Source organism: Hemitrygon akajei, unplaced genomic scaffold (assembly GCF_048418815.1).
Source record: "Hemitrygon akajei unplaced genomic scaffold, sHemAka1.3 Scf000090, whole genome shotgun sequence".
In the NCBI taxonomy this organism is placed as follows: domain Eukaryota; kingdom Metazoa; phylum Chordata; class Chondrichthyes; order Myliobatiformes; family Dasyatidae; genus Hemitrygon; species Hemitrygon akajei.
Genome location: NW_027331976.1, coordinates 273083 through 299522, shown reverse-complemented (window position 1 = coordinate 299522; position 26440 = coordinate 273083). Strand labels below are relative to the sequence as shown.

At 53.0% G+C, this 26440-nt stretch overlaps 1 protein-coding gene across 1 annotated transcript in view; it reads right to left on the bottom strand.

The window, feature by feature from the left end:
* Nucleotides 1-26440, bottom strand: part of LOC140722836 (uncharacterized) — a 111959-nt gene that overhangs the window by 63615 nt on the left and 21904 nt on the right. The window contains exons 4-8 of the mRNA XM_073037488.1: nt 21106-21199; nt 18348-18427; nt 17862-17963; nt 16981-17018; nt 13770-13965 (exon numbers count right to left, since the gene is read on the bottom strand). Of these exons, the coding sequence (XP_072893589.1) occupies nt 13770-13965; nt 16981-17018; nt 17862-17963; nt 18348-18427; nt 21106-21199 (510 nt within the window). The remainder of the gene's footprint in view (nt 1-13769; nt 13966-16980; nt 17019-17861; nt 17964-18347; nt 18428-21105; nt 21200-26440) is intronic.

The window sequence follows — 26440 nt, the reverse complement described above, 5'->3', positions numbered from 1 at the left end:
ATTGACACTAAACCCCAGACGCTGTCTCCCCATTCAGACATTGACACTAAACCCCAGACGCTGTCTCCCCATTCGGACATTCACACTAAACCCCAGACGCTGTCTACCCATTCAGACATTGACACTAAACCCTAGACGCTGTCTCCCCATTCGGACATTGACACTAAACCCCAGACGCTGTCTCCCCATTCAGACATTGACACTAAACCCCAGACGTGGTCTCCCCATTCAGACATTGACACTAAACCCCAGACGCGGTTTCCCCATTCAGACATTGACACTAAACCCCAGACGCTGTCTCTCCATTCAGACATTGACACTAAACTCCAGACGCTGTCTCCCCATTCAGACATTGACACTATACCCAGACGCTGTCTCCCTATTCGGACATTGATAGTAAGCCCCAGATGCTGTCTCCCCATTCAGACATTGGCACTATACCCCAGACGCTGTCTCCCCATTCAGACATTGACACTATACCCCAGATGCTGTCTCCCCATTTGGACATTGATTGTAAGCCCCAGATGCTGTCTCCCCTTTCGGACATTGATTGTAAACCCCAGACGCTGTCTCCCCATTCAGACATTGAAACTAAACCCCAGACGCTGTCTCCCCATTCAGACATTGACACTAAACCCCAGACACTGTCTCCCCATTCAGACATTGACACTAAACCCCAGACGCTGTTTCACCATTCAGACATTGACAGTAAACCCCAGACGCTGTCTCCCCATTCAGACATTGACACTAAACCCCAGACACTGTCTCCCCATTCAGACATTGATACTAAAACCCAGACACTGTCTCCCCATTCAGACATTGACACTAAAACCCAGACACTGTTTCCCCATTCGGACATTGACACTAAACCCCAGACGCTGTCTCCCCATTCAGACATTGGCACTATACCCCAGACGCTGTCTCCCTATTCGGACATTGATAGTAAGCCCCAGATGCTGTCTCCCCATTCAGACATTGGCACTATACCCCAGACGCTGTCTCCCCATTCAGACATTGATACTAAACCCCAGATGCTGTCTCCCCATTCAGACATTGACACTATACCCCAGATGCTGTCTCCCCATTCAGACATTGACACTAAACCCCAGACGCTGTCTCACCATTCAGACATTGACAGTAAACCCCAGACGCTGTCTCCCCATTCAGACATTGACACTAAACCCCAGACACTGTCTCCCCATTCAGACATTGATACTAAAACCCAGACACTGTCTCCCCATTCAGACATTGATACTAAAACCCAGACACTGTCTCCCCATTCAGACATTGACACTAAACCCCAGACACTGTCTCCCCATTCAGACATTGACTCTAAACCCCAGACACTGTCTCCCCATTCAGACATTGATACTAAAACCCAGACACTGTCTCCCCATTCAGACATTGACTCTAAACCCCAGACACTGTCTCCCCATTCAGACATTGACACTAAACCCCAGACACTGTCTCCCCATTCAGACATTGACTCTAAACCCCAGACACTGTCTCCCCATTCAGACATTGACACTAAAACCCAGACACTGTCTCCCCATTCAGACATTGACTCTAAACCCCAGACGTTGTCTCCCCATTCAGACATTGACACTAAACCCCAGACACTGTCTCCCCATTCAGACATTGACACTAAACCCCAGACACTGTCTCCCCATTCAGACATTGACACTAAACCCCAGACACTGTCTCCCCATTCAGACATTGAAACTAAACCCCAGACACTGTCTCCCCATTCGGACATTGACACTAAACCCCAGACGTTGTCTCCCCATTCAGACATTGACACTAAACCCCAGACACTGTCTCCCCATTCGGACATTGACACTAAACCCCAGACGTTGTCTCCCCATTCAGACATTGACACTAAACCCCAGACACTGTCTCCCCATTCAGACATTGACACTAAACCCCAGACACTGTCTCCCTATTCGGACATTGATTGTAAACCCCAGACGCTGTCTCCCCATTCAGACATTGACACTAAACCCCAGGCGCTGTCTCCCCATTCAGACATTGACACTAAACCCCAGACACTGTCTCCCCATTCAGACATTGACACTAAACCCCAGACGCTGTCTCACCATTCAGACATTGACAGTAAACCCCAGACGCTGTCTCCCCATTCAGACATTGACACTAAACCCCAGACACTGTCTCCCCATTCAGACATTGATACTAAAACCCAGACACTGTCTCCCCATTCAGACATTGATACTAAAACCCAGACACTGTCTCCCCATTCAGACATTGACACTAAACCCCAGACACTGTCTCCCCATTCAGACATTGACTCTAAACCCCAGACACTGTCTCCCCATTCTGACATTGATACTAAAACCCAGACACTGTCTCCCCATTCAGACATTGACTCTAAACCCCAGACACTGTCTCCCCATTCAGACATTGACACTAAACCCCAGACACTGTCTCCCCATTCAGACATTGACTCTAAACCCCAGACACTGATTCCCATTCAGACATTGACTCTAAACCCCAGATGCTGTCTCCCCATTCAGACATTGACACTATACCCCAGACGCTGTCTCCCCATTCGGACATTCACACTAAACCCAAGACGCTGTCTCCCCATTCAGACATTGACACTATACCCCAGACGCTGTCTCCCTATTCGGACATTGATAGTAAGCCCCAGATGCTGTCTCCCCATTCAGACATTGGCACTATACCCCAGATGCTGTCTCCCCATTCAGACATTGGCACTATACCCCAGATGCTGTCTCCCCATTCAGACATTGACACTATACCCCAGACTCTGTCTCCCCATTCGGACATTGACACTAAACCCCAGACGCTGTCTCCCCATTCAGACATTGACACTAAACCCTAGACGCTGTCTCCCCATTCAGATATTGATACTAAACCGCAGACTTTGTCTCTCCATTCGGACATTGACACTAAACACCAGACACTGTCTCACCATACAGACATTGACACTAAACCCCAGACGCTGTCTCCCCATTCAGACATTGACACTAAAACCCAGACGCTGTCTCCCCATTCGGACATTCACACTAAACCCCAGATGCTGTCTCCCCATTCAGACATTGACACTAACCCCTAGACGCTGTCTCCCCATTCAGACATTGACACTAAACCCCAGACGCGGTTTCCCCATTCAGACATTGACACTATACCCCAGATGCTGTCTCCCCATTCGGACATTGATTGTAAGCCCCAGATGCAGTCTCCCCATTCGTACATTGACCCTAAACCCCAGACTCTGTCTCCCCATTCAGACATTGACACTAAACCCCAGACGCTGTCTCCCTATTCAGACATTGACACTGAACCCCTGACTTTGTTTCCCCATTCAGACATTGACACTAAACCCCAGACCCTGTCTCCCCATTCAGACATTGACACTAAACACCAGACGCTGTCTCCCCATACAGACATTGATACTAAACCCCAGACGTTGTCACCATTCAGACATTGATAGTAAGCCTCAGACGCTGTCTCCCCATTCAGTCATTGATACTAAAACCCAGACACTGTCTCCCCATTCAGACATTGATACTAAAACCCAGACACTGTCTCCCCATTCAGACATTGACACTAAACCCCAGACACTGTCTCCCCATTCAGACATTGACTCTGAACCCCAGACACTGTCTCCCCATTCAGACATTGATACTAAAACCCAGACACTGTCTCCCCATTCAGACATTGACTCTAAACCCCAGACACTGTCTCCCCATTCGGACATTGACACTAAACCCTAGACGCTGTCTCCCCATTCAGATATTGATACTAAACCCGAGACGTTGACTCTCCATTCGGCCATTGACACTAAACCCTAGACGCTGTCTCACAATTCAGACATTGACACTAAACCCCAGACGCTGTTTCCCCATTCAGACATTGACACTAAACCCCAGACGCTGTCTCCCCATTCAGACATTGACACTAAACCCCAGACGCTGTCTCCCCATTCGGACATTCACACTAAACCCAAGACGCTGTCTCCCCATTCAGACATGACACTAAACCCTAGACGCTGTCTCCCCATTCAGACATTGATAGTAAGCCCCAGATGCTGTCTCCCCATTCAGACATTGACACTAAACCCCAGACGCGGTTTCACCATTCAGACATTGACACTAAACCCCAGACTCTGTCTCCCCATTCAGACATTGACATTAAGCCCCAGAAGCTGTCTCCCCATTCAGACATTGACTGTAAACCCCAGACACTCTCTCCATTCGGACATTGACACTAAACCCCAGACGTTGTCACCATTCAGACATTGATAGTAAACCTCAGACGCTGTCTCCCCATTCAGTCATTGATTGTAAACTCCAGACGCTGTCTCCCCATTCAGATATTGATACTAAACCCCAGACGTTGTCTCTCCATTCGGACATTGACACTAAACACCAGACACTGTCTCACCATTCAGACATTGACACTAAACCCCAGACGCTGTCTCCCCATTCAGACATTGACACTAAACCCCAGACGCTGTCTCCCCATTCGGACATTCACACTAAACCCCAGACGCTGTCTACCCATTCAGACATTGACACTAAACCCTAGACGCTGTCTCCCCATTCGGACATTGACACTAAACCCCAGACGCTGTCTCCCCATTCAGACATTGACACTAAACCCCAGACGTGGTCTCCCCATTCAGACATTGACACTAAACCCCAGACGCGGTTTCCCCATTCAGACATTGACACTAAACCCCAGACGCTGTCTCTCCATTCAGACATTGACACTAAACTCCAGACGCTGTCTCCCCATTCAGACATTGACACTATACCCAGACGCTGTCTCCCTATTCGGACATTGATAGTAAGCCCCAGATGCTGTCTCCCCATTCAGACATTGGCACTATACCCCAGACGCTGTCTCCCCATTCAGACATTGACACTATACCCCAGATGCTGTCTCCCCATTTGGACATTGATTGTAAGCCCCAGATGCTGTCTCCCCTTTCGGACATTGATTGTAAACCCCAGACGCTGTCTCCCCATTCAGACATTGACACTAAACCCCAGACGCTGTCTCCCCATTCAGACATTGACACTAAACCCCAGACACTGTCTCCCCATTCAGACATTGACACTAAACCCCAGACGCTGTTTCACCATTCAGACATTGACAGTAAACCCCAGACGCTGTCTCCCCATTCAGACATTGACACTAAACCCCAGACACTGTCTCCCCATTCAGACATTGATACTAAAACCCAGACACTGTCTCCCCATTCAGACATTGACACTAAAACCCAGACACTGTTTCCCCATTCGGACATTGACACTAAACCCCAGACGCTGTCTCCCCATTCAGACATTGGCACTATACCCCAGACGCTGTCTCCCTATTCGGACATTGATAGTAAGCCCCAGATGCTGTCTCCCCATTCAGACATTGGCACTATACCCCAGACGCTGTCTCCCCATTCAGACATTGATACTAAACCCCAGATGCTGTCTCCCCATTCAGACATTGACACTATACCCCAGATGCTGTCTCCCCATTCAGACATTGACACTAAACCCCAGACGCTGTCTCACCATTCAGACATTGACAGTAAACCCCAGACGCTGTCTCCCCATTCAGACATTGACACTAAACCCCAGACACTGTCTCCCCATTCAGACATTGATACTAAAACCCAGACACTGTCTCCCCATTCAGACATTGATACTAAAACCCAGACACTGTCTCCCCATTCAGACATTGACACTAAACCCCAGACACTGTCTCCCCATTCAGACATTGACTCTAAACCCCAGACACTGTCTCCCCATTCAGACATTGATACTAAAACCCAGACACTGTCTCCCCATTCAGACATTGACTCTAAACCCCAGACACTGTCTCCCCATTCAGACATTGACACTAAACCCCAGACACTGTCTCCCCATTCAGACATTGACTCTAAACCCCAGACACTGTCTCCCCATTCAGACATTGACACTAAAACCCAGACACTGTCTCCCCATTCAGACATTGACTCTAAACCCCAGACGTTGTCTCCCCATTCAGACATTGACACTAAACCCCAGACACTGTCTCCCCATTCAGACATTGACACTAAACCCCAGACACTGTCTCCCCATTCAGACATTGACACTAAACCCCAGACACTGTCTCCCCATTCAGACATTGAAACTAAACCCCAGACACGGTCTCCCCATTCGGACATTGACACTAAACCCCAGACGTTGTCTCCCCATTCAGACATTGACACTAAACACCAGACACTGTCTCACCATACAGACATTGACACTAAACCCCAGACGCTGTCTCCCCATTCAGACATTGACACTAAAACCCAGACGCTGTCTCCCCATTCGGACATTCACACTAAACCCCAGATGCTGTCTCCCCATTCAGACATTGACACTAACCCCTAGACGCTGTCTCCCCATTCAGACATTGACACTAAACCCCAGACGCGGTTTCCCCATTCAGACATTGACACTATACCCCAGATGCTGTCTCCCCATTCGGACATTGATTGTAAGCCCCAGATGCAGTCTCCCCATTCGTACATTGACCCTAAACCCCAGACTCTGTCTCCCCATTCAGACATTGACACTAAACCCCAGACGCTGTCTCCCTATTCAGACATTGACACTGAACCCCTGACTTTGTTTCCCCATTCAGACATTGACACTAAACCCCAGACCCTGTCTCCCCATTCAGACATTGACACTAAACACCAGACGCTGTCTCCCCATACAGACATTGATACTAAACCCCAGACGTTGTCACCATTCAGACATTGATAGTAAGCCTCAGACGCTGTCTCCCCATTCAGTCATTGATACTAAAACCCAGACACTGTCTCCCCATTCAGACATTGATACTAAAACCCAGACACTGTCTCCCCATTCAGACATTGACACTAAACCCCAGACACTGTCTCCCCATTCAGACATTGACTCTGAACCCCAGACACTGTCTCCCCATTCAGACATTGATACTAAAACCCAGACACTGTCTCCCCATTCAGACATTGACTCTAAACCCCAGACACTGTCTCCCCATTCGGACATTGACACTAAACCCTAGACGCTGTCTCCCCATTCAGATATTGATACTAAACCCGAGACGTTGACTCTCCATTCGGCCATTGACACTAAACCCTAGACGCTGTCTCACAATTCAGACATTGACACTAAACCCCAGACGCTGTTTCCCCATTCAGACATTGACACTAAACCCCAGACGCTGTCTCCCCATTCAGACATTGACACTAAACCCCAGACGCTGTCTCCCCATTCGGACATTCACACTAAACCCAAGACGCTGTCTCCCCATTCAGACATGACACTAAACCCTAGACGCTGTCTCCCCATTCAGACATTGATAGTAAGCCCCAGATGCTGTCTCCCCATTCAGACATTGACACTAAACCCCAGACGCGGTTTCACCATTCAGACATTGACACTAAACCCCAGACTCTGTCTCCCCATTCAGACATTGACATTAAGCCCCAGAAGCTGTCTCCCCATTCAGACATTGACTGTAAACCCCAGACACTCTCTCCATTCGGACATTGACACTAAACCCCAGACGTTGTCACCATTCAGACATTGATAGTAAACCTCAGACGCTGTCTCCCCATTCAGTCATTGATTGTAAACTCCAGACGCTGTCTCCCCATTCAGATATTGATACTAAACCCCAGACGTTGTCTCTCCATTCGGACATTGACACTAAACACCAGACACTGTCTCACCATTCAGACATTGACACTAAACCCCAGACGCTGTCTCCCCATTCAGACATTGACACTAAACCCCAGACGCTGTCTCCCCATTCGGACATTCACACTAAACCCCAGACGCTGTCTACCCATTCAGACATTGACACTAAACCCTAGACGCTGTCTCCCCATTCGGACATTGACACTAAACCCCAGACGCTGTCTCCCCATTCAGACATTGACACTAAACCCCAGACGTGGTCTCCCCATTCAGACATTGACACTAAACCCCAGACGCGGTTTCCCCATTCAGACATTGACACTAAACCCCAGACGCTGTCTCTCCATTCAGACATTGACACTAAACTCCAGACGCTGTCTCCCCATTCAGACATTGACACTATACCCAGACGCTGTCTCCCTATTCGGACATTGATAGTAAGCCCCAGATGCTGTCTCCCCATTCAGACATTGGCACTATACCCCAGACGCTGTCTCCCCATTCAGACATTGACACTATACCCCAGATGCTGTCTCCCCATTTGGACATTGATTGTAAGCCCCAGATGCTGTCTCCCCTTTCGGACATTGATTGTAAACCCCAGACGCTGTCTCCCCATTCAGACATTGACACTAAACCCCAGACGCTGTCTCCCCATTCAGACATTGACACTAAACCCCAGACACTGTCTCCCCATTCAGACATTGACACTAAACCCCAGACGCTGTTTCACCATTCAGACATTGACAGTAAACCCCAGACGCTGTCTCCCCATTCAGACATTGACACTAAACCCCAGACACTGTCTCCCCATTCAGACATTGATACTAAAACCCAGACACTGTCTCCCCATTCAGACATTGACACTAAAACCCAGACACTGTTTCCCCATTCGGACATTGACACTAAACCCCAGACGCTGTCTCCCCATTCAGACATTGGCACTATACCCCAGACGCTGTCTCCCTATTCGGACATTGATAGTAAGCCCCAGATGCTGTCTCCCCATTCAGACATTGGCACTATACCCCAGACGCTGTCTCCCCATTCAGACATTGATACTAAACCCCAGATGCTGTCTCCCCATTCAGACATTGACACTATACCCCAGATGCTGTCTCCCCATTCAGACATTGACACTAAACCCCAGACGCTGTCTCACCATTCAGACATTGACAGTAAACCCCAGACGCTGTCTCCCCATTCAGACATTGACACTAAACCCCAGACACTGTCTCCCCATTCAGACATTGATACTAAAACCCAGACACTGTCTCCCCATTCAGACATTGATACTAAAACCCAGACACTGTCTCCCCATTCAGACATTGACACTAAACCCCAGACACTGTCTCCCCATTCAGACATTGACTCTAAACCCCAGACACTGTCTCCCCATTCAGACATTGATACTAAAACCCAGACACTGTCTCCCCATTCAGACATTGACTCTAAACCCCAGACACTGTCTCCCCATTCAGACATTGACACTAAACCCCAGACACTGTCTCCCCATTCAGACATTGACTCTAAACCCCAGACACTGTCTCCCCATTCAAACATTGACACTAAAACCCAGACACTGTCTCCCCATTCAGACATTGACTCTAAACCCCAGACGTTGTCTCCCCATTCAGACATTGACACTAAACCCCAGACACTGTCTCCCCATTCAGACATTGACACTAAACCCCAGACACTGTCTCCCCATTCAGACATTGACACTAAACCCCAGACACTGTCTCCCCATTCAGACATTGAAACTAAACCCCAGACACTGTCTCCCCATTCGGACATTGACACTAAACCCCAGACGTTGTCTCCCCATTCAGACATTGACACTAAACCCCAGAAACTGTCTCCCCATTCGGACATTGACACTAAACCCCAGACGTTGTCTCCCCATTCAGACATTGACACTAAACCCCAGACACTGTCTCCCCATTCAGACATTGACACTAAACCCCAGACACTGTCTCCCTATTCGGACATTGATTGTAAACCCCAGACGCTGTCTCCCCATTCAGACATTGACACTAAACCCCAGACGCTGTCTCCCCATTCAGACATTGACACTAAACCCCAGACACTGTCTCCCCATTCAGACATTGACACTAAACCCCAGACGCTGTCTCACCATTCAGACATTGACAGTAAACCCCAGACGCTGTCTCCCCATTCAGACATTGACACTAAACCCCAGACACTGTCTCCCCATTCAGACATTGATACTAAAACCCAGACACTGTCTCCCCATTCAGACATTGATACTAAAACCCAGACACTGTCTCCCCATTCAGACATTGACACTAAACCCCAGACACTGTCTCCCCATTCAGACATTGACTCTAAACCCCAGACACTGTCTCCCCATTCAGACATTGATACTAAAACCCAGACACTGTCTCCCCATTCAGACATTGACTCTAAACCCCAGACACTGTCTCCCCATTCAGACATTGACACTAAACCCCAGACACTGTCTCCCCATTCAGACATTGACTCTAAACCCCAGACACTGTCTCCCCATTCAGACATTGACACTAAAACCCAGACACTGTCTCCCCATTCAGACATTGACTCTAAACCCCAGACGTTGTCTCCCCATTCAGACATTGACACTAAACCCCAGACACTGTCTCCCCATTCAGACATTGACACTAAACCCCAGACACTGTCTCCCCATTCAGACATTGACACTAAACCCCAGACACTGTCTCCCCATTCAGACATTGAAACTAAACCCCAGACACTGTCTCCCCATTCGGACATTGACACTAAACCCCAGACGTTGTCTCCCCATTCAGACATTGAAACTAAACCCCAGACGCTGTCTCCCCATTCAGACATTGACACTAAACCCCAGACGTGGTCTCCCCATTCAGACATTGACACTAAACCCCAGACACTGTCTCCCCATTCAGACATTGACACTAAACCCCAGACACTGTCTCCCTATTCGGACATTGATTGTAAACCCCAGACGCTGTCTCCCCATTCAGATATTGACACTAAACCCCAGACGCTGTCTCCCCATTCAGACATTGACACTAAACCCCAGACACTGTCTCCCCATTCAGACATTGACACTAAACCCCAGACGCTGTCTCACCATTCAGACATTGACAGTAAACCCCAGACGCTGTCTCCCCATTCAGACATTGACACTAAACCCCAGACACTGTCTCCCCATTCAGACATTGATACTAAAACCCAGACACTGTCTCCCCATTCAGACATTGATACTAAAACCCAGACACTGTCTCCCCATTCAGACATTGACACTAAACCCCAGACACTGTCTCCCCATTCAGACATTGACTCTGAACCCCAGACACTGTCTCCCCATTCAGACATTGATACTAAAACCCAGACACTGTCTCCCCATTCAGACATTGACTCTAAACCCCAGACACTGTCTCCCCATTCAGACATTGACACTAAACCCCAGACACTGTCTCCCCATTCAGACATTGACACTAAACCCCAGACACTGTCTCCCCATTCAGACATTGACACTAAACCCCAGACACTGTCTCCCCATTCAGACATTGAAACTAAACCCCAGACACTGTCTCCCCATTCGGACATTGACACTAAACCCCAGACGTTGTCTCCCCATTCAGACATTGAAACTAAACCCCAGACGCTGTCTCCCCATTCAGACATTGACACTAAACCCCAGACGTGGTCTCCCCATTCAGACATTGACACTAAACCCCAGACGCTGTCTCCCCATTCGGACATTGACACTAAACCCCAGACGCTGTCTCGCCATTCACACATTGACCCTAAACCCCAGACGCTGTCTCCCCATTCAGACATTGACACTAAACCCCAGACGTGGTCTCCCCATTCAGACATTGACACTAAACCCCAGACGCTGTCTCCCCATTCGGACATTGACACTAAACCCCAGACGCTGTCTCGCCATTCAGACATTGACCCTAAACCCCAGACGCTGTCTCCCCATTCGGACATTGACACTAAACCCCAGACTCTGTCTCCCCATTCAGACATTGACACTAAACCCCAGACGCTGTCTCCCCATTCGGACATTGACACTAAACCCCAGACGCTGTCTCCCCATTCAGACATTGACACTAAACCCCAGACGCTGTCTCCCCATTCGGACATTGACACTAAACCCCAGACGCTGTCTCCCCATTCAGACATTGACCCTAAACCCCAGACTCTGTCTCCCCATTCAGACATTGACCCTAAACCACAGACGCTGTCTCCCCATTCGGACATTGACACTAAACCCCAGACGTGGTCTCCCCATTCAGACATTGACACTAAACCCCAGACGCTGTCTCCCCATTCGGACATTGACACTAAACCCCAGATGTTATCTCCCCATTCAGACATTGACCCTAAACCCCAGACGCTGTCTCTCCATTCAGACATTGACACTAAACCCCAGACGCTGTTTCCCCATTCGGACATTGACACTAAACCCCAGACGCTGTCTCGCCATTCAGACATTGACCCTAAACCCCAGACGCTGTCTCCCCATTCGGACATTGACACTAAACCCCAGACTCTGTCTCCCCATTCAGACATTGACACTAAACCCCAGACGCTGTCTCCCCATTCGGACATTGACACTAAACCCCAGACGCTGTCTCCCCATTCAGACATTGACACTAAACCCCAGACGCTGTCTCCCCATTCGGACATTGACACTAAACCCCAGACGCTGTCTCCCCATTCAGACATTGACCCTAAACCCCAGACTCTGTCTCCCCATTCAGACATTGACCCTAAACCACAGACGCTGTCTCCCCATTCGGACATTGACACTAAACCCCAGACGTGGTCTCCCCATTCAGACATTGACACTAAACCCCAGACGCTGTCTCCCCATTCGGACATTGACACTAAACCCCAGATGTTGTCTCCCCATTCAGACATTGACCCTAAACCCCAGACGCTGTCTCTCCATTCAGACATTGACACTAAACCCCAGACGCTGTCTCCCCATTCAGACATTGACACTAAACCCCAGACGCTGTCTCACCATTCAGACATTGACACTAAACCCCAGATGCTGTCTCCCCATTCAGACATTGACCCTAAACCCCAGACGCTGTCTCCCCATTCGGACATTGACACTAAACCCCAGACTCTGTCTCCCCATTCAGACATTGACACTAAACCCCAGACGCTGTCTCCCCATTCGGACATTGACACTAAACCCCAGACGCTGTCTCCCCATTCAGACATTGACACTAAACCCCAGACGCTGTCTCCCCATTCGGACATTGACACTAAACCCCAGACGCTGTCTCCCCATTCAGACATTGACCCTAAACCCCAGACTCTGTCTCCCCATTCAGACATTGACCCTAAACCACAGACGCTGTCTCCCCATTCGGACATTGACACTAAACCCCAGACGTGGTCTCCCCATTCAGACATTGACACTAAACCCCAGACGCTGTCTCCCCATTCGGACATTGACACTAAACCCCAGATGTTGTCTCCCCATTCAGACATTGACCCTAAACCCCAGACGCTGTCTCTCCATTCAGACATTGACACTAAACCCCAGACGCTGTCTCCCCATTCAGACATTGACACTAAACCCCAGACGCTGTCTCCCCATTCGGACATTGACACTAAACCCCAGACGCTGTCTCCCCATTCAGACATTGACACTAAACCCCAGACGCTGTCTCCCCATTCGGACATTGACACTAAACCCCAGACGCTGTCTCCCCATTCAGACATTGACCCTAAACCCCAGACTCTGTCTCCCCATTCAGACATTGACCCTAAACCACAGACGCTGTCTCCCCATTCGGACATTGACACTAAACCCCAGACGTGGTCTCCCCATTCAGACATTGACACTAAACCCCAGACGCTGTCTCCCCATTCGGACATTGACACTAAACCCCAGATGTTGTCTCCCCATTCAGACATCGACACTAAACCCCAGACTCTGTCTCCCCATTCAGACATTGACACTAAACCCCAGACGCTGTCTCCCCATTCAGACATTGACACTAAACCCCAGATGCTGTCTCCCCATTCAGACATTGACAGTAAGCCCCACACCTTTTATGATATCTGTGCTGGCTGAGAGAGATAGACTGCTTAGTAGAACATTGTCCGCACTGTGTCCATTCACGAGTTTTGTATGCAGAGATACCCCGTCTTGCTGATATTTTGGCCATCCACGGATATCCAACACACCCTCAACAACTTCCTCAGATGTTTCCCGCACGATCTTCAGCTGACGTAGTTGAAGAAGCTGTTGAAGGAGGTGGGAATTTTCAGTAAAGCGATCAGCAATAGCTGCTGGTCTGTCCCACAATACAGCAGGAAAGTGGATCCTCCCTATCAATTGACTGAGGGAATCATATGGGACGGTATGAACTGAGCTTCACTCTGTGTCTGACCCCGGGAGTGTGTGATGGGACGGTGTGGAGGGAGATTCACTCTGTGTCTGACCCCGGGAGTGTGTGATGGGACGGTGTGGAGGGGGTTTCACTCTGTGTCTGACCCCGGGAGTGTGTGATGGGACGGTATGAACTGAGCTTCACTCTGTGTCTGACCCCGGGAGTGTGTGATGGGACGGTGTGGAGGGAGATTCATTCTGTGTCTGACCCCGGGAGTGTGTGATGGGACGTTGTGGAGGGAGATTCACTGTGTCTGACCCCGGGAGTGTGTGATGGGACGGTGTGGAGTGAGTGTGTGATGGGACGGTGTGGAGTGAGTGTTTGATGGGACGGTGTGGAGGGGGCTTCACTCTGTGTCTGACCCTGGGAGTGTGTGATGTGACGGTGTGGAGTGATATTCACTCTGTGTCTGACCCTGGGAGTGTGTGATGGGACGGTGTGGAGGGAGATTCACTCTGTGTCTGACCCCGGGAGTGTGTGATGGGACGGTGTGGAGGGAGATTCACTCTGTGTCTGACCCCGGGAGTGTGTGATGGGACGGTGTGGAGGGGGTTTCACTCTGTGTCTGACCCCGGGAGTGTGTGATGGGACGGTATGAACTGAGCTTCACTCTGTGTCTGACCCCGGGAGTGTGTGATGGGACGGTGTGGAGGGAGATTCACTCTGTGTCTGACCCTGGGAGTTTGTGATGGGACGGTGTGGAGGGAGATTCACTGTGTGTCTGACCCTGGGAGTGTGTGATGGGACGGTGTGGAGGGAGATTCACTCTGTGTCTGACCCTGGGAGTGTGTGATGGGATGGTGTGGAGGGAGATTCACTCTGTGTCTGACCCCGGGAATGTGTGATGGGACGATGGGGTGGGAGTTTCACTCTGTGTCTGACCCTGGGAGTGTGTGATGGGATGGTGTGGAGGGAGATTCACTCTGAGTCTGTCCCCCGGAGTGTGTGATGGGACGGTGTGGAGGGATCTTCACTCTGCGTCTGACCCCGGGAGTGTGTGATGTGATGGTGTGGTGGGAGTTTCACTCTGTGTCTGACCCCGGGAGTGTGTGATGGGACGGTGTGGAGGGAGATTCACTCTGTGTCTGACCCCGGGAGTGTGTGATGGGATGGTGTGGAGGGAGATTCACTCTGTGTCTGACCCCGGGAGTGTGTGGTGGGACGGTGCGGAGGGAGATTCACTCTGTGTCTGACCCCGGGAGTGTGTGATATGACGGTGTGGAGGGAGATTCACTCTGTGTCTGACCCTGGGAGTGTGTGGTGGGACGGTGCGGAGGGAGATTCACTCTGTGTCTGACCCCGGGAGTGTGTGATATGACGGTGTGGAGGGAGATTCACTCTGTGTCTGACCCCGGGAGTGTGCGATGGGATGGTGTGGAGGGAGATTCACTCTGTGTCTGACCCCGGGAGTGTGTGATGGTATGGTGTGGAGCTCTACACTGAATGAAGTGGGATGAAGTTGGTTTTTGGTGATAAAAGACAAGGAGACCCTGAGAGACCAGGATTAGGATTCAGCCAATCAAGTCTGCTCCTTCATTACATATGGCTGATTTATTATTCCTCTCCACCCCATTGTCATGCCTTCTCACGACTACCTTCAACACCCTGAGTAATTCAGAACCTCTCAGCTTCTGCTTGAAATATACTCAACAACCTGGCCTCTGCAATCATTAGTTCCACTGATAAGTTCACCTCTCTCCGGCTCAGTACGTTCCTCCCCATCTCTGCTCTAAAGGGACGACCTTGTATAGTGAGTCTGTGCCCTCTGCTCCTCATCTCTCCCGCTGTAAGAATCAGAATCATTCGAAAGTTTCGAGGGGATGTCAGAGGTAGCTTTCTGTTTACTGGTGGGACATGGATGGCTCTGCCTGGGCTGGTGGTCACGACAAGTACACTGGGCAATTCAGAAACTCTTCCCCGGGCAAAGGCATGATAGGGAAAGGGAGGAGAGGTTTCAGTCAGTCTCAGAACCCCGCACCATGGACCGAAGGGCTTACTATAGTGCTGTTACAAACAAAGCAATGTTTGGAGGGAATCGGCCCTTCCTGATGAAGGTTCTCGTCCCAGAAGTATCGACTGTTTCTTCCCCTCTGCAGAGGCAGCCGTCCCTGCTGAGCTCCTCCGCTATTCTGTGGGTGGTGTCTGCCCACAAGATGGGCGGCTGGAGCAGAGAGGTCTTCGTCGGAGCGGAGCGGGAAGGAGAGCAGCAAATAGAGAAGGGGGCACGGGGGAGTTGATGGTCTAGGAGAGAGGGGCATCTCTCTCTCTGTCACCCACTCACTCTCACCATCTCTCTCACTCCCAGTCTCTCCCACTCCCTGTCTCTCTCACTCTCACACACTCTCTCCACCTCTCTCTCCCCCTCTGTTCTTGTATCTCCTCCTTCTCCCTCCCATTCTCTCTCTCTCACTCTCTCTGTCTCCATCTCTCTCATGGTCTCTTCTTGTCTCTCTCTTTCCCTCCTTCTCCTCCCTCTCTCCCTCCAATTATCTCTCCATTTCTCACTCTCTCCATCTCACTGACCCTCTCCACCTCTCTCTCTCCCTCTCTCCTGTCTCCCTCTCTTTGCCTCCCTCTCTCCCTCCAATTCTCTCTCTTGCTCTCTCCTTCCTTCCCTCTGACCTTCTTTACTTCTGTCTGCCTACCTCTCTCTGTCTCTCCTTATCTCCCTTCCTCCACCCCCCCTCCCTCTCTCCCACTTTCCACATCTCCCTCAAACTATATCTATCTATCTCTATCCAGCCCCCTCTCTCCTTGTCTGCATGCCTCCCTCTCCAGGCTCCCGTCCCTCACTCTGCCCTACGTGTCTGGACTCTGCCCACAGCCCGCAGCCTGGGAATACCATCCCGGGGCACCCCGTGGCCTACCTCGTCCATCTGCTGGGTGTTGTGATGTCCGGCACTCCCTGCAAAGGGAAGGAAACAGGCTGATCCTCGGGAATGGAGGCAGATCAACGGAGTCCAAAGCGGGGGAGGGACGGGCACAAACGATGGGGGGAGAGAACAAGTGCGGGCGCGGAGGGTGAGAGTCCAGGCGAAGGGAGTGAGGGTGAGGGGTGAGAGTGTGGGTGAGGGGAGTGAGAGTGTGGGTGTGGGGGTGAGAGTGAGATTGAGGGTGTGAGAGGAGGATGAGGGTGAGGGTGAGGGGGTGAGAGTGATGGTTGAGGGTGGTGAGAGGAGGGTGAGGGGAGTGAGAGTGTGGGGGTGAGATTGAGGGTGTGAGAGGAGGATGAGGGTGAGGGGAGTGAGAGTGTGGGTGTGGGGGTGAGAGGAGGATGAGGGTGAGGGGGTGAGAGTGAGGGGGTGAGAGTGAGGGTAAGGGGAGAGAGTGATGGTTGAGGGTGGTGAGAGGAGGGTGAGGGGAATGAGAGTGTGGGGGTGCAATTGAGGGTGTGAGAGGAGGATGAGGGTGAGGGGGTGAGAGTGAGGGGGTGAGAGTGAGGGTAAGGGGAGAGAGTGATGGTTGAGGGTGGTGAGAGGAGGGTGAGGGGAGTGAGAGTGTGGGTGTGGGGGTGAGATTGAGGGGGTGAGAGGAGGGTGAGGGTGAGGGGGTGAGAGTGGGGAGGTGAGAGTGAGGGTTAGGGGAGAGAGTGATGGTTGAGGGTGGTGAGAGGAGGGTGAGGGCAGTGAGAGTGTGGGTGTGGGGGTGAGAGTGAGATTGAGGGTGTGGATGAGGCGGTGTGAGAGTGCGAGGGGCTGCGAATGCGGGTGAGGGGAGGAACGAGTGAGGTGGAGGAGGGCTTGCTTACCCTGCTGGCCTTTGCGTCTCCGGCACACCCAGAAGGCGATGAGGGCGATGAGCAAGGGGAGCGTCACACAGCTGAGGGCGACTTTCCAGATCCAGCCCGAGTCTGTTAGCAGAGGGAGCAGAGGCAGCGTCACGGGGGCGGGTCTACAGCAACAGGGGTTGGGGAGCCTGACGGGCAGGCCGGGGAATGGGAGGGGCACGAAAGAGATGATCAGAGGATGGGATAGAATGAGGCAGGGGATGGAGATGGGATGTACATAGGTCAGTAAGGGTTGAGAGGGTGGAGGGTGTGTGGGAGATGAGGGGGAGGGAGGAGGTAGGGTGAGTGGCAGGGGAGAGAGAGGAGGGGAAGGGGAAGAAAGTCGGGGGAGAGTGAAGGAGAGAGGGAGGGGGCAATTTGAGGGCGAGGGCAAGCTGCTGGGGGAGTTCAAATTTGAAGGTAAACGTATTATCAGAGGGAGAGGGGGCAGTCGAGAGGTATCCTCACCAGTGATGGACTGCTCGGAGCAGGCAGTGTCTTGGTGCTCATTCCCAGGATGTGCAGTGAAGCGACCAGACAGGGCACACCTGGGTGGGGAGAGAGGGAGAGGTGATTAGAGGCAGAGGGACAGAGAGGGAGAGGGAGAGGAGATTAGAGGCACAGGGACAGAGAGGGAGAGGGAGAGGTAATTAGAGGCACAGGGACAGAGAGGGAGAGGGAGAGGTGATTAGAGACAGAGGGACAGAGAGGGAGAGGGAGAAGTGGTGAGAGGGAGAGGGCCGGAGAGCGAGAGGTGATTAGAGGCAGAGGGACAGAGAGGGAGAGGGAGAAGTGGTTAGAGGGAGAGGGCCGGAGAGGGAGAGGTGATTAGAGGCAGAGGGACAGAGAGGGAGAGGTGATTAGAGGCACAGGGACAGAGAGGGAGAGGGAGAGGTGATTAGAGGCACAGGGACAGAGAGGGAGAGGGAGAGGTGATTAGAGGCACAGGGACAGAGAGGGAGAGGGAGAGGTGATTAGAGGCACAGGGACAGAGAGGGAGAGGGAGAGGTGATTAGAGACAGAGGGACAGAGAGGGAGAGGGAGAGGTGATCAGAGACAGAGAGACAGAGAGGGAGAGGGAGAAGTGGTGAGAGGGAGAGGGCCGGAGAGGGAGAGGTGATTAGAGGCAGAGGGACAGAGAGGGAGAGGTGATTAGAGGCACAGGGACAGAGAGGGAGAGGGAGAGGTGATTAGAGGCACAGGGACAGAGAGGGAGAGCGAGAGGTGATTAGAGGCACAGGGACAGAGAGGGAGAGGGAGAGGTGATTAGAGGCACAGGGACAGAGAGGGAGAGGTGATTAGAGACAGAGGGACAGAGAGGGAGAGGGAGAGGTGATCAGAGACAGAGAGACAGAGAGGGAGAGGGAGAAGTGGTGAGAGGGAGAGGGCCGGAGAGCGAGAGGTGATTAGAGGCAGAGGGACAGAGAGAGAGAGGGAGAAGTGGTTAGAGGGAGAGGGCCGGAGAGGGAGAGGTGATTAGAGGCAGAGGGCCAGAAAGGGAGAGGGAGAGGTGGTTAGAGGCAGAGGGACAGAGAGGGAGAGGGAGAGGGAGAAGTAGTTAGCAGGAGAGGGCCAGAGAGGGAGAGGGAGAGGTGGTTAGAGGCAGAGGCACAGAGAGGGGGAGGGAGAGGGCCGGAGAGGGAAAGGTGATTAGAGGCAGAGGGACAGAGAGGGAGAGGGAGAAGTAGTTAGAGGGAGAGGGCCAGAGAGGGAGAGGTGATTAGAGGCAGAGGGCCAGAGAGGGAGAGGGAGAGGTGGTTAGAGGCAGAGGGACAGAGAGGGAGAGGGAGAAGTGGTTAGAGGGAGAGGGCCGGAGAGGGAGAGGTGATTAGAGGCAGAGGGACAGAGAGGGAAAGTGGTTAGAGGGAGAGGGCCGGAGAGGGAGAGGTGATTAGAGGCAGAGGGCCAGAGAGGGAGAGGGAGAATTAGTTAGAGGGAGAGGGCCAGAGAGGGAGAGGGAGAGGTGGTTAGAGGCAGAGGGACAGAGATGGGGAGGGAGAGGGCCGGACAGGGAGAGGTGATTAGAGGCAGAGGGACAGAGAGGGAGAGGGAGAAGTAGTTAGAGGGTGAGGGCCAGAGAGGGAGAGGGAGAGGTGGTTAGAGGCAGAGGGACAGAGATGGGGAGGGAGAGGGCCGGACAGGGAGAGGTGATTAGAGGCAGAGGGACAGAGAGGGAGAGGGAGAAGTAGTTAGAGGGTGAGGGCCAGAGAGGGAGAGGGAGAGGTGGTTAGAGGCAGAGGGACAGAGAGGGAGAGGGAGAGGTGATTAGAGGCACAGGGACGGAGAGGGAGAGGTGATTAGAGACAGAGGGACAGAGAGGGAGAGGGAGAGGTGATCAGAGACAGAGAGAAAGAGAGGGAGAGGGAGAAGTGGTTAGAGGGAGAGGGCCAGAGAGGGAGAGGGAGAGGTGATCAGAGGCAGAGGGACGGAGAGGGAGAGGTGATTAGAGGCACAGGGACAGAGAGGGAGAGGGAGAGGTGATTAGAGGCACAGGGACAGAGAGGGAGAGGGAGAGGTGATTAGAGGCAGAGGAACAGAGAGGGAGAGGGAGAAGTGGTTAGAGGGTGAGGACCAGAGAGGGAGAGGGAGAGGTGGTTAGAGGCACAGGGACAGAGAGGGAGAGGGAGAGGTGATTAGAGGCACAGGGACAGAGAGGGAGAGGGAGAGGTGATTAGAGGCAGAGGGACAGAGAGGGAGAGGGAGAAGTAGTTAGAGGGTGAGGACCAGAGAGGGAGAGGGAGAGGTGGTTAGAGGCAGAGGGACAGAGAGGGGGAGGGAGAAGTGGTTAGTGGGAGAGGGCAGAGAGGGAGAGGTGGTTAGAGGCAGTCGGACAGAGAGGGAGAGAGTGGGATAGGGAGAGAGGGAGAGGCCAAGACTGTGAGAGGGAGAGATAGGGAAATGGCAAGGAAGAGGATGAAGGAAGGAGAGGGAGAGGGAGGGGTGAGACAGAGGGAGACAGAGAGGGAGAGAATGGGGCTGTGCGAGAGGGAGAGGCTGATAGGGAGATAGAGAGAGGGAGATGTGGTGGGAGCTGAGGAAGGCAGAGGGAGATGGGGATGGAGAGGGAGTGATTGAGAGGGCGAGGGGGAGTGACAACAGGGCAATAGGGAAAGGGGAAGATGGAGCAGGAAAGCGGGGGAGGAGAGAGAGGGACAGCGAAAGAGAGAAGCAGGGACAGAAAGGAACAGAAAGAGAGAGAGGAGTGGTGGGAAAGGTAGAGACTTACACGGTATGGTTCTCACAGGGCGACCAAGAGTCTGTGACATTGGAGAATGTTCCGGGAGGGCAGGGGGCACAGCGGATGTCCGATCTGTGGGTGGCTGAAAGAAATTACACGAACACAGTTTTCAGGGATCAACATGGCTGGAGGGTTTGAGAAATGCTGTCAGTATACAGATCGCCCCCAGAGAGAGAGGGACTGAGAGACACCGGTCAGTATACAGATCTCCCCCCTGAGAGAGAGGGACTGAGAGACACCGGTCAGTATACAGATCGCCCCCTGAGAGAGAGGGACTGAGAGACACCGGTCAGTATACAGATCGCCCCCAGAGAGAGAGGGACTGAGAGACACCGGTCAGTATACAGATCTCCCCCAGAGAGAGAGGGACTGAGAGACACCGGTCAGTATACAGATCGCCCCCAGAGAGAGAGGGACTGAGAGACACCGGTCAGTATACAGATCGCCCCCAGAGAGAGAGGGACTGAGAGACACCAGTCAGTATACAGATCGCCCCCAGAGAGAGAGGGACTGAGAGACACCGGTCAGTATACAGATCGCCCCCAGAGAGAGAGGGACTGAGAGACACCGGTCAGTGTACAGATCACCCCCAGAGAGAGAGGGACTGAGAGACACCGGTCAGTATACAGATCGCCCCCCGAGAGAGAGGGACTGAGAGACACCAGTCAGTGTACAGATCGCCCCCAGAGAGAGAGGGACTGAGAGACACCGGTCAGTGTACAGATCTCCCCCAGAGAGAGAGGGACTGAGAGACACCGGTCAGTGTACAGATCACCCCCTGAGAGAGAGGGACTGAGAGACACCGGTCAGTCTACAGATCTCCCCCAGAGAGAGAGGGACTGAGAGACACCGGTCAGTGTACAGATCGCCCCCAGAGAGTGAGGGACTGAGAGACACCGGTCAGTGTACAGATCGCCCCCAGAGAGAGAGGGACTGAGAGACACCGGTCAGTATACAGAACGCCCCCAGAGAGAGAGGGACTGAGAGACACCGGTCAGTGTACAGATCTCCCCCTGAGAGAGAGGGACTGAGAGACACCGGTCAGTATACAGATCGCCCCCAGAGAGAGAGGGACTGAGAGACACCGGTCAGTATACAGATCGCCCCCAGAGAGAGAGGGACTGAGAGACACCGGTCAGTGTACAGATCTCCCCCTGAGAGAGAGGGACTGAGAGACACCGGTCAGTCTACAGATCTCCCCCAGAGAGAGAGGGACTGAGAGACACCGGTCAGTCTACAGATCTCCCCCAGAGAGAGAGGGACTGAGAGACACCGGCCAGTATACAGATCGCCCCCAGAGAGAGAGGGACTGAGAGACACCGGTCAGTGTACAGATCTCCCCCAGAGAGAGAGGGACTGAGAGACACCGGTCAGTATACAGATCGCCCCCTGAGAGAGAGGGACTGAGAGACCCGGTCAGTATACAGATCTCCCCCAGAGAGAGAGGGACTGAGAGACACCGGTCAGTATACAGATCGCCCCCAGAGAGAGAGGGACTGAGAGACACCGGTCAGTATACAGATCGCCCCCAGAGAGAGAGGGACTGAGAGACACCAGTCAGTATACAGATCGCCCCCAGAGAGAGAGGGACTGAGAGACACCGGTCAGTATACAGATCGCCCCCAGAGAGAGAGGGACTGAGAGACACCGGTCAGTGTACAGATCGCCCCCAGAGAGAGAGGGACTGAGAGACACCGGTCAGTATACAGATCGCCCCCCGAGAGAGAGGGACTGAGAGACACCAGTCAGTGTACAGATCGCCCCCAGAGAGAGAGGGACTGAGAGACACCGGTCAGTGTACAGATCTCCCCCAGAGAGAGAGGGACTGAGAGACACCGGTCAGTGTACAGATCACCCCCTGAGAGAGAGGGACTGAGAGACACCGGTCAGTCTACAGATCTCCCCCAGAGAGAGAGGGACTGAGAGACACCGGTCAGTGTACAGATCGCCCCCAGAGAGTGAGGGACTGAGAGACACCGGTCAGTGTACAGATCGCCCCCAGAGAGAGAGGGACTGAGAGACACCGGTCAGTATACAGATCGCCCCCAGAGAGAGAGGGACTGAGAGACACCGGTCAGTGTACAGATCTCCCCCTGAGAGAGAGGGACTGAGAGACACCGGTCAGTATACAGATCGCCCCCAGAGAGAGAGGGACTGAGAGACACCGGTCAGTATACAGATCGCCCCCAGAGAGAGAGGGACTGAGAGACACCGGTCAGTGTACAGATCTCCCCCTGAGAGAGAGGGACTGAGAGACACCGGTCAGTCTACAGATCTCCCCCAGAGAGAGAGGGACTGAGAGACACCGGTCAGTCTACAGATCTCCCCCAGAGAGAGAGGGACTGAGAGACACCGGCCAGTATACAGATCGCCCCCAGAGAGAGAGGGACTGAGAGACACCGGTCAGTGTACAGATCTCCCCCAGAGAGAGAGGGACTGAGAGACACCGGTCAGTATACAGATCGCCCCCTGAGAGAGAGGGACTGAGAGACACCGGTCAGTATACAGATCGCCCCCAGAGAGAGAGGGACTGAGAGACACCGGTCAGTGTACAGATCTCCCCCTGAGAGAGAGGGACTGAGAGACACCGGTCAGTGTACAGATCTCCCCCAGAGAGAGAGGGACTGAGAGACACCGGTCAGTCTACAGATCTCCCCCAGAGAGAGAGGGACTGAGAGACACCGGCCAGTATACAGATCGCCCCCAGAGAGAGAGGGACTGAGAGACACCGGTCAGTGTACAGATCTCCCCCAGAGAGAGAGGGACTGAGAGACACCGGTCAGTATACAGATCGCCCCCTGAGAGAGAGGGACTGAGAGACACCGGTCAGTATACAGATCGCCCCCAGAGAGAGAGGGACTGAGAGACACCGGTCAGTGTACAGATCTCCCCCTGAGAGAGAGGGACTGAGAGACACCGGTCAGTGTACAGATCTCCCCCCGAGAGAGATGGACTGAGAAACATCGGTCAGTGTACAGATCACCCCCTGAGAGAGAGGGACTGAGAGACACTGGTCAGTGTACAGATATCCCCCTGAGAGAGAGGGTCTGAGAGACACCAGTCAGTGTACAGATCTCCCCCTGAGAGAGAGGGACTGAGAGACACCGGTCAGTCTACAGATCTCCCCCAGAGAGAGAGGGACTGAGAGACACCGGTCAGTCTACAGATCTCCCACTGAGAGAGAGGGACTGAGAGACACCGGTCAGTGTACAGATCTCCCCCAGAGAGAGAGGGACTGAGAGACACCGGTCAGTCTACAGATCTCCCACTGAGAGAGAGGGACTGAGAGACACCGGTCAGTGTACAGATCTCCCCCTGAGAGAGAGGGACTGAGAGACACCGGTCAGTGTACAGATCTCCCCCTGAGAGAGAGGGTCTGAGACACCAGTCAGTGTACAGAGCTCCCCCCGAGAGAGAGGGACTGAGAGACACCGGTCAGAGTACAGATCTCCCCCTGAGAGAGAGGGACTGAGAGACACCGGTCAGTGTACAGATCTCCCCCCGAGAGAGAGGGACAGAGAGACACCGGTCAGTGTACAGATCTCCCCCTGAGAGAGAGGGACTGAGAAACATCGGTCAGTGTACAGATCTCCCCCTGAGAGAGAGGGACTGAGAGACACTGGTCAGTGTACAGATCTCCCACTGAGAGAGAGGGACTGAGAGACACCGGTCAGTGTACAGATCTCCCCCTGAGAGAGAGGGACTGAGACACCAGTCAGTGTACAGAGCTCCCCCCGAGAGAGAGGGACTGAGAGACACCGGTCAGAGTACAGATCTCCCCCTGAGAGAGAGGGACTGAGAGACACCGGTCAGTGTACAGATATCCCCTGAGACAGAGGGACTGAGAAACATCGGTCAGTGTACAGATCTCCCCCCGAGAGAGAGGGACTGAGAGACACCGGTCAGAGTACAGATCTCCCCCTGAGAGAGAGGGACTGAGACACCAGTCAGTGTACAGATCTCCCCCTGAGAGAGAGGGACTGAGACACCAGTCAGTGTACAGAGCTCCCCCCGAGAGAGAGGGACTGAGAGACACCGGTCAGAGTACAGATCTCCCCCTGAGAGAGAGGGATTGAGAGACACCGGTCAGTGTACAGATCTCCCCCTGAGAGAGAGGGACTGAGAGACACCGGTCAGTGTACATATCACCCCCTGAGAGAGAGGGACTGAGAGACACCGGTCAGAGTACAGATCTCCCCCTGAGAGAGAGGGACTGAGAGACACCGGTCAGTGTACAGATCTCCCCCTGAGAGAGAGGGACTGAGAGACACCGGTCAGTGTACAGATCTCCCCCTGAGAGAGAGGGACAGAGAGACACCGGTCAGTGTACAGATATCCCCCCTGAGAGAGAGGGACTGAGAGACACCAGTCAGTGTACAGATCTTCCCCTGAGAGAGAGGGACTGAGACACCAGTCAGTGTACAGAGCTCCCCCCGAGAGAGAGGGACTGAGAGACACCGGTCAGAGTACAGATCTCCCCCTGAGAGAGAGGGACTGAGAGACACCGGTCAGTGTACAGATATCCCCTGAGACAGAGGGACTGAGAAACATCGGTCAGTGTACAGATCTCCCCCCGAGAGAGAGGGACTGAGAGACACCGGTCAGAGTACAGATCTCCCCCTGAGAGAGAGGGACTGAGACACCAGTCAGTGTACAGATCTCCCCCTGAGAGAGAGGGACTGAGACACCAGTCAGTGTACAGAGCTCCCCCCGAGAGAGAGGGACTGAGAGACACCGGTCAGAGTACAGATCTCCCCCTGAGAGAGAGGGATTGAGAGACACCGGTCAGTGTACAGATCTCCCCCTGAGAGAGAGGGACTGAGAGACACCGGTCAGTGTACATATCACCCCCTGAGAGAGAGGGACTGAGAGACACCGGTCAGAGTACAGATCTCCCCCTGAGAGAGAGGGACTGAGAGACACCGGTCAGTGTACAGATCTCCCCCTGAGAGAGAGGGACTGAGAGACACCAGTCAGAGTACAGATCTCCCCCTGAGAGAGAGGGACTGAGAGACACCGGTCAGTGTACAGATCTCCCCCTGAGAGAGAGGGACAGAGAGACACCGGTCAGTGTACAGATATCCCCCCTGAGAGAGAGGGACTGAGAGACACCAGTCAGTGTACAGATCTTCCCCTGAGAGAGAGGGACTGAGACACCAGTCAGTGTACAGAGCTCCCCCCGAGAGAGAGGGACTGAGAGACACCGGTCAGAGTACAGATCTCCCCCTGAGAGAGAGGGACTGAGAGACACCGGTCAGTGTACAGATATCCCCTGAGACAGAGGGACTGAGAAACATCGGTCAGTGTACAGATCTCCCCCCGA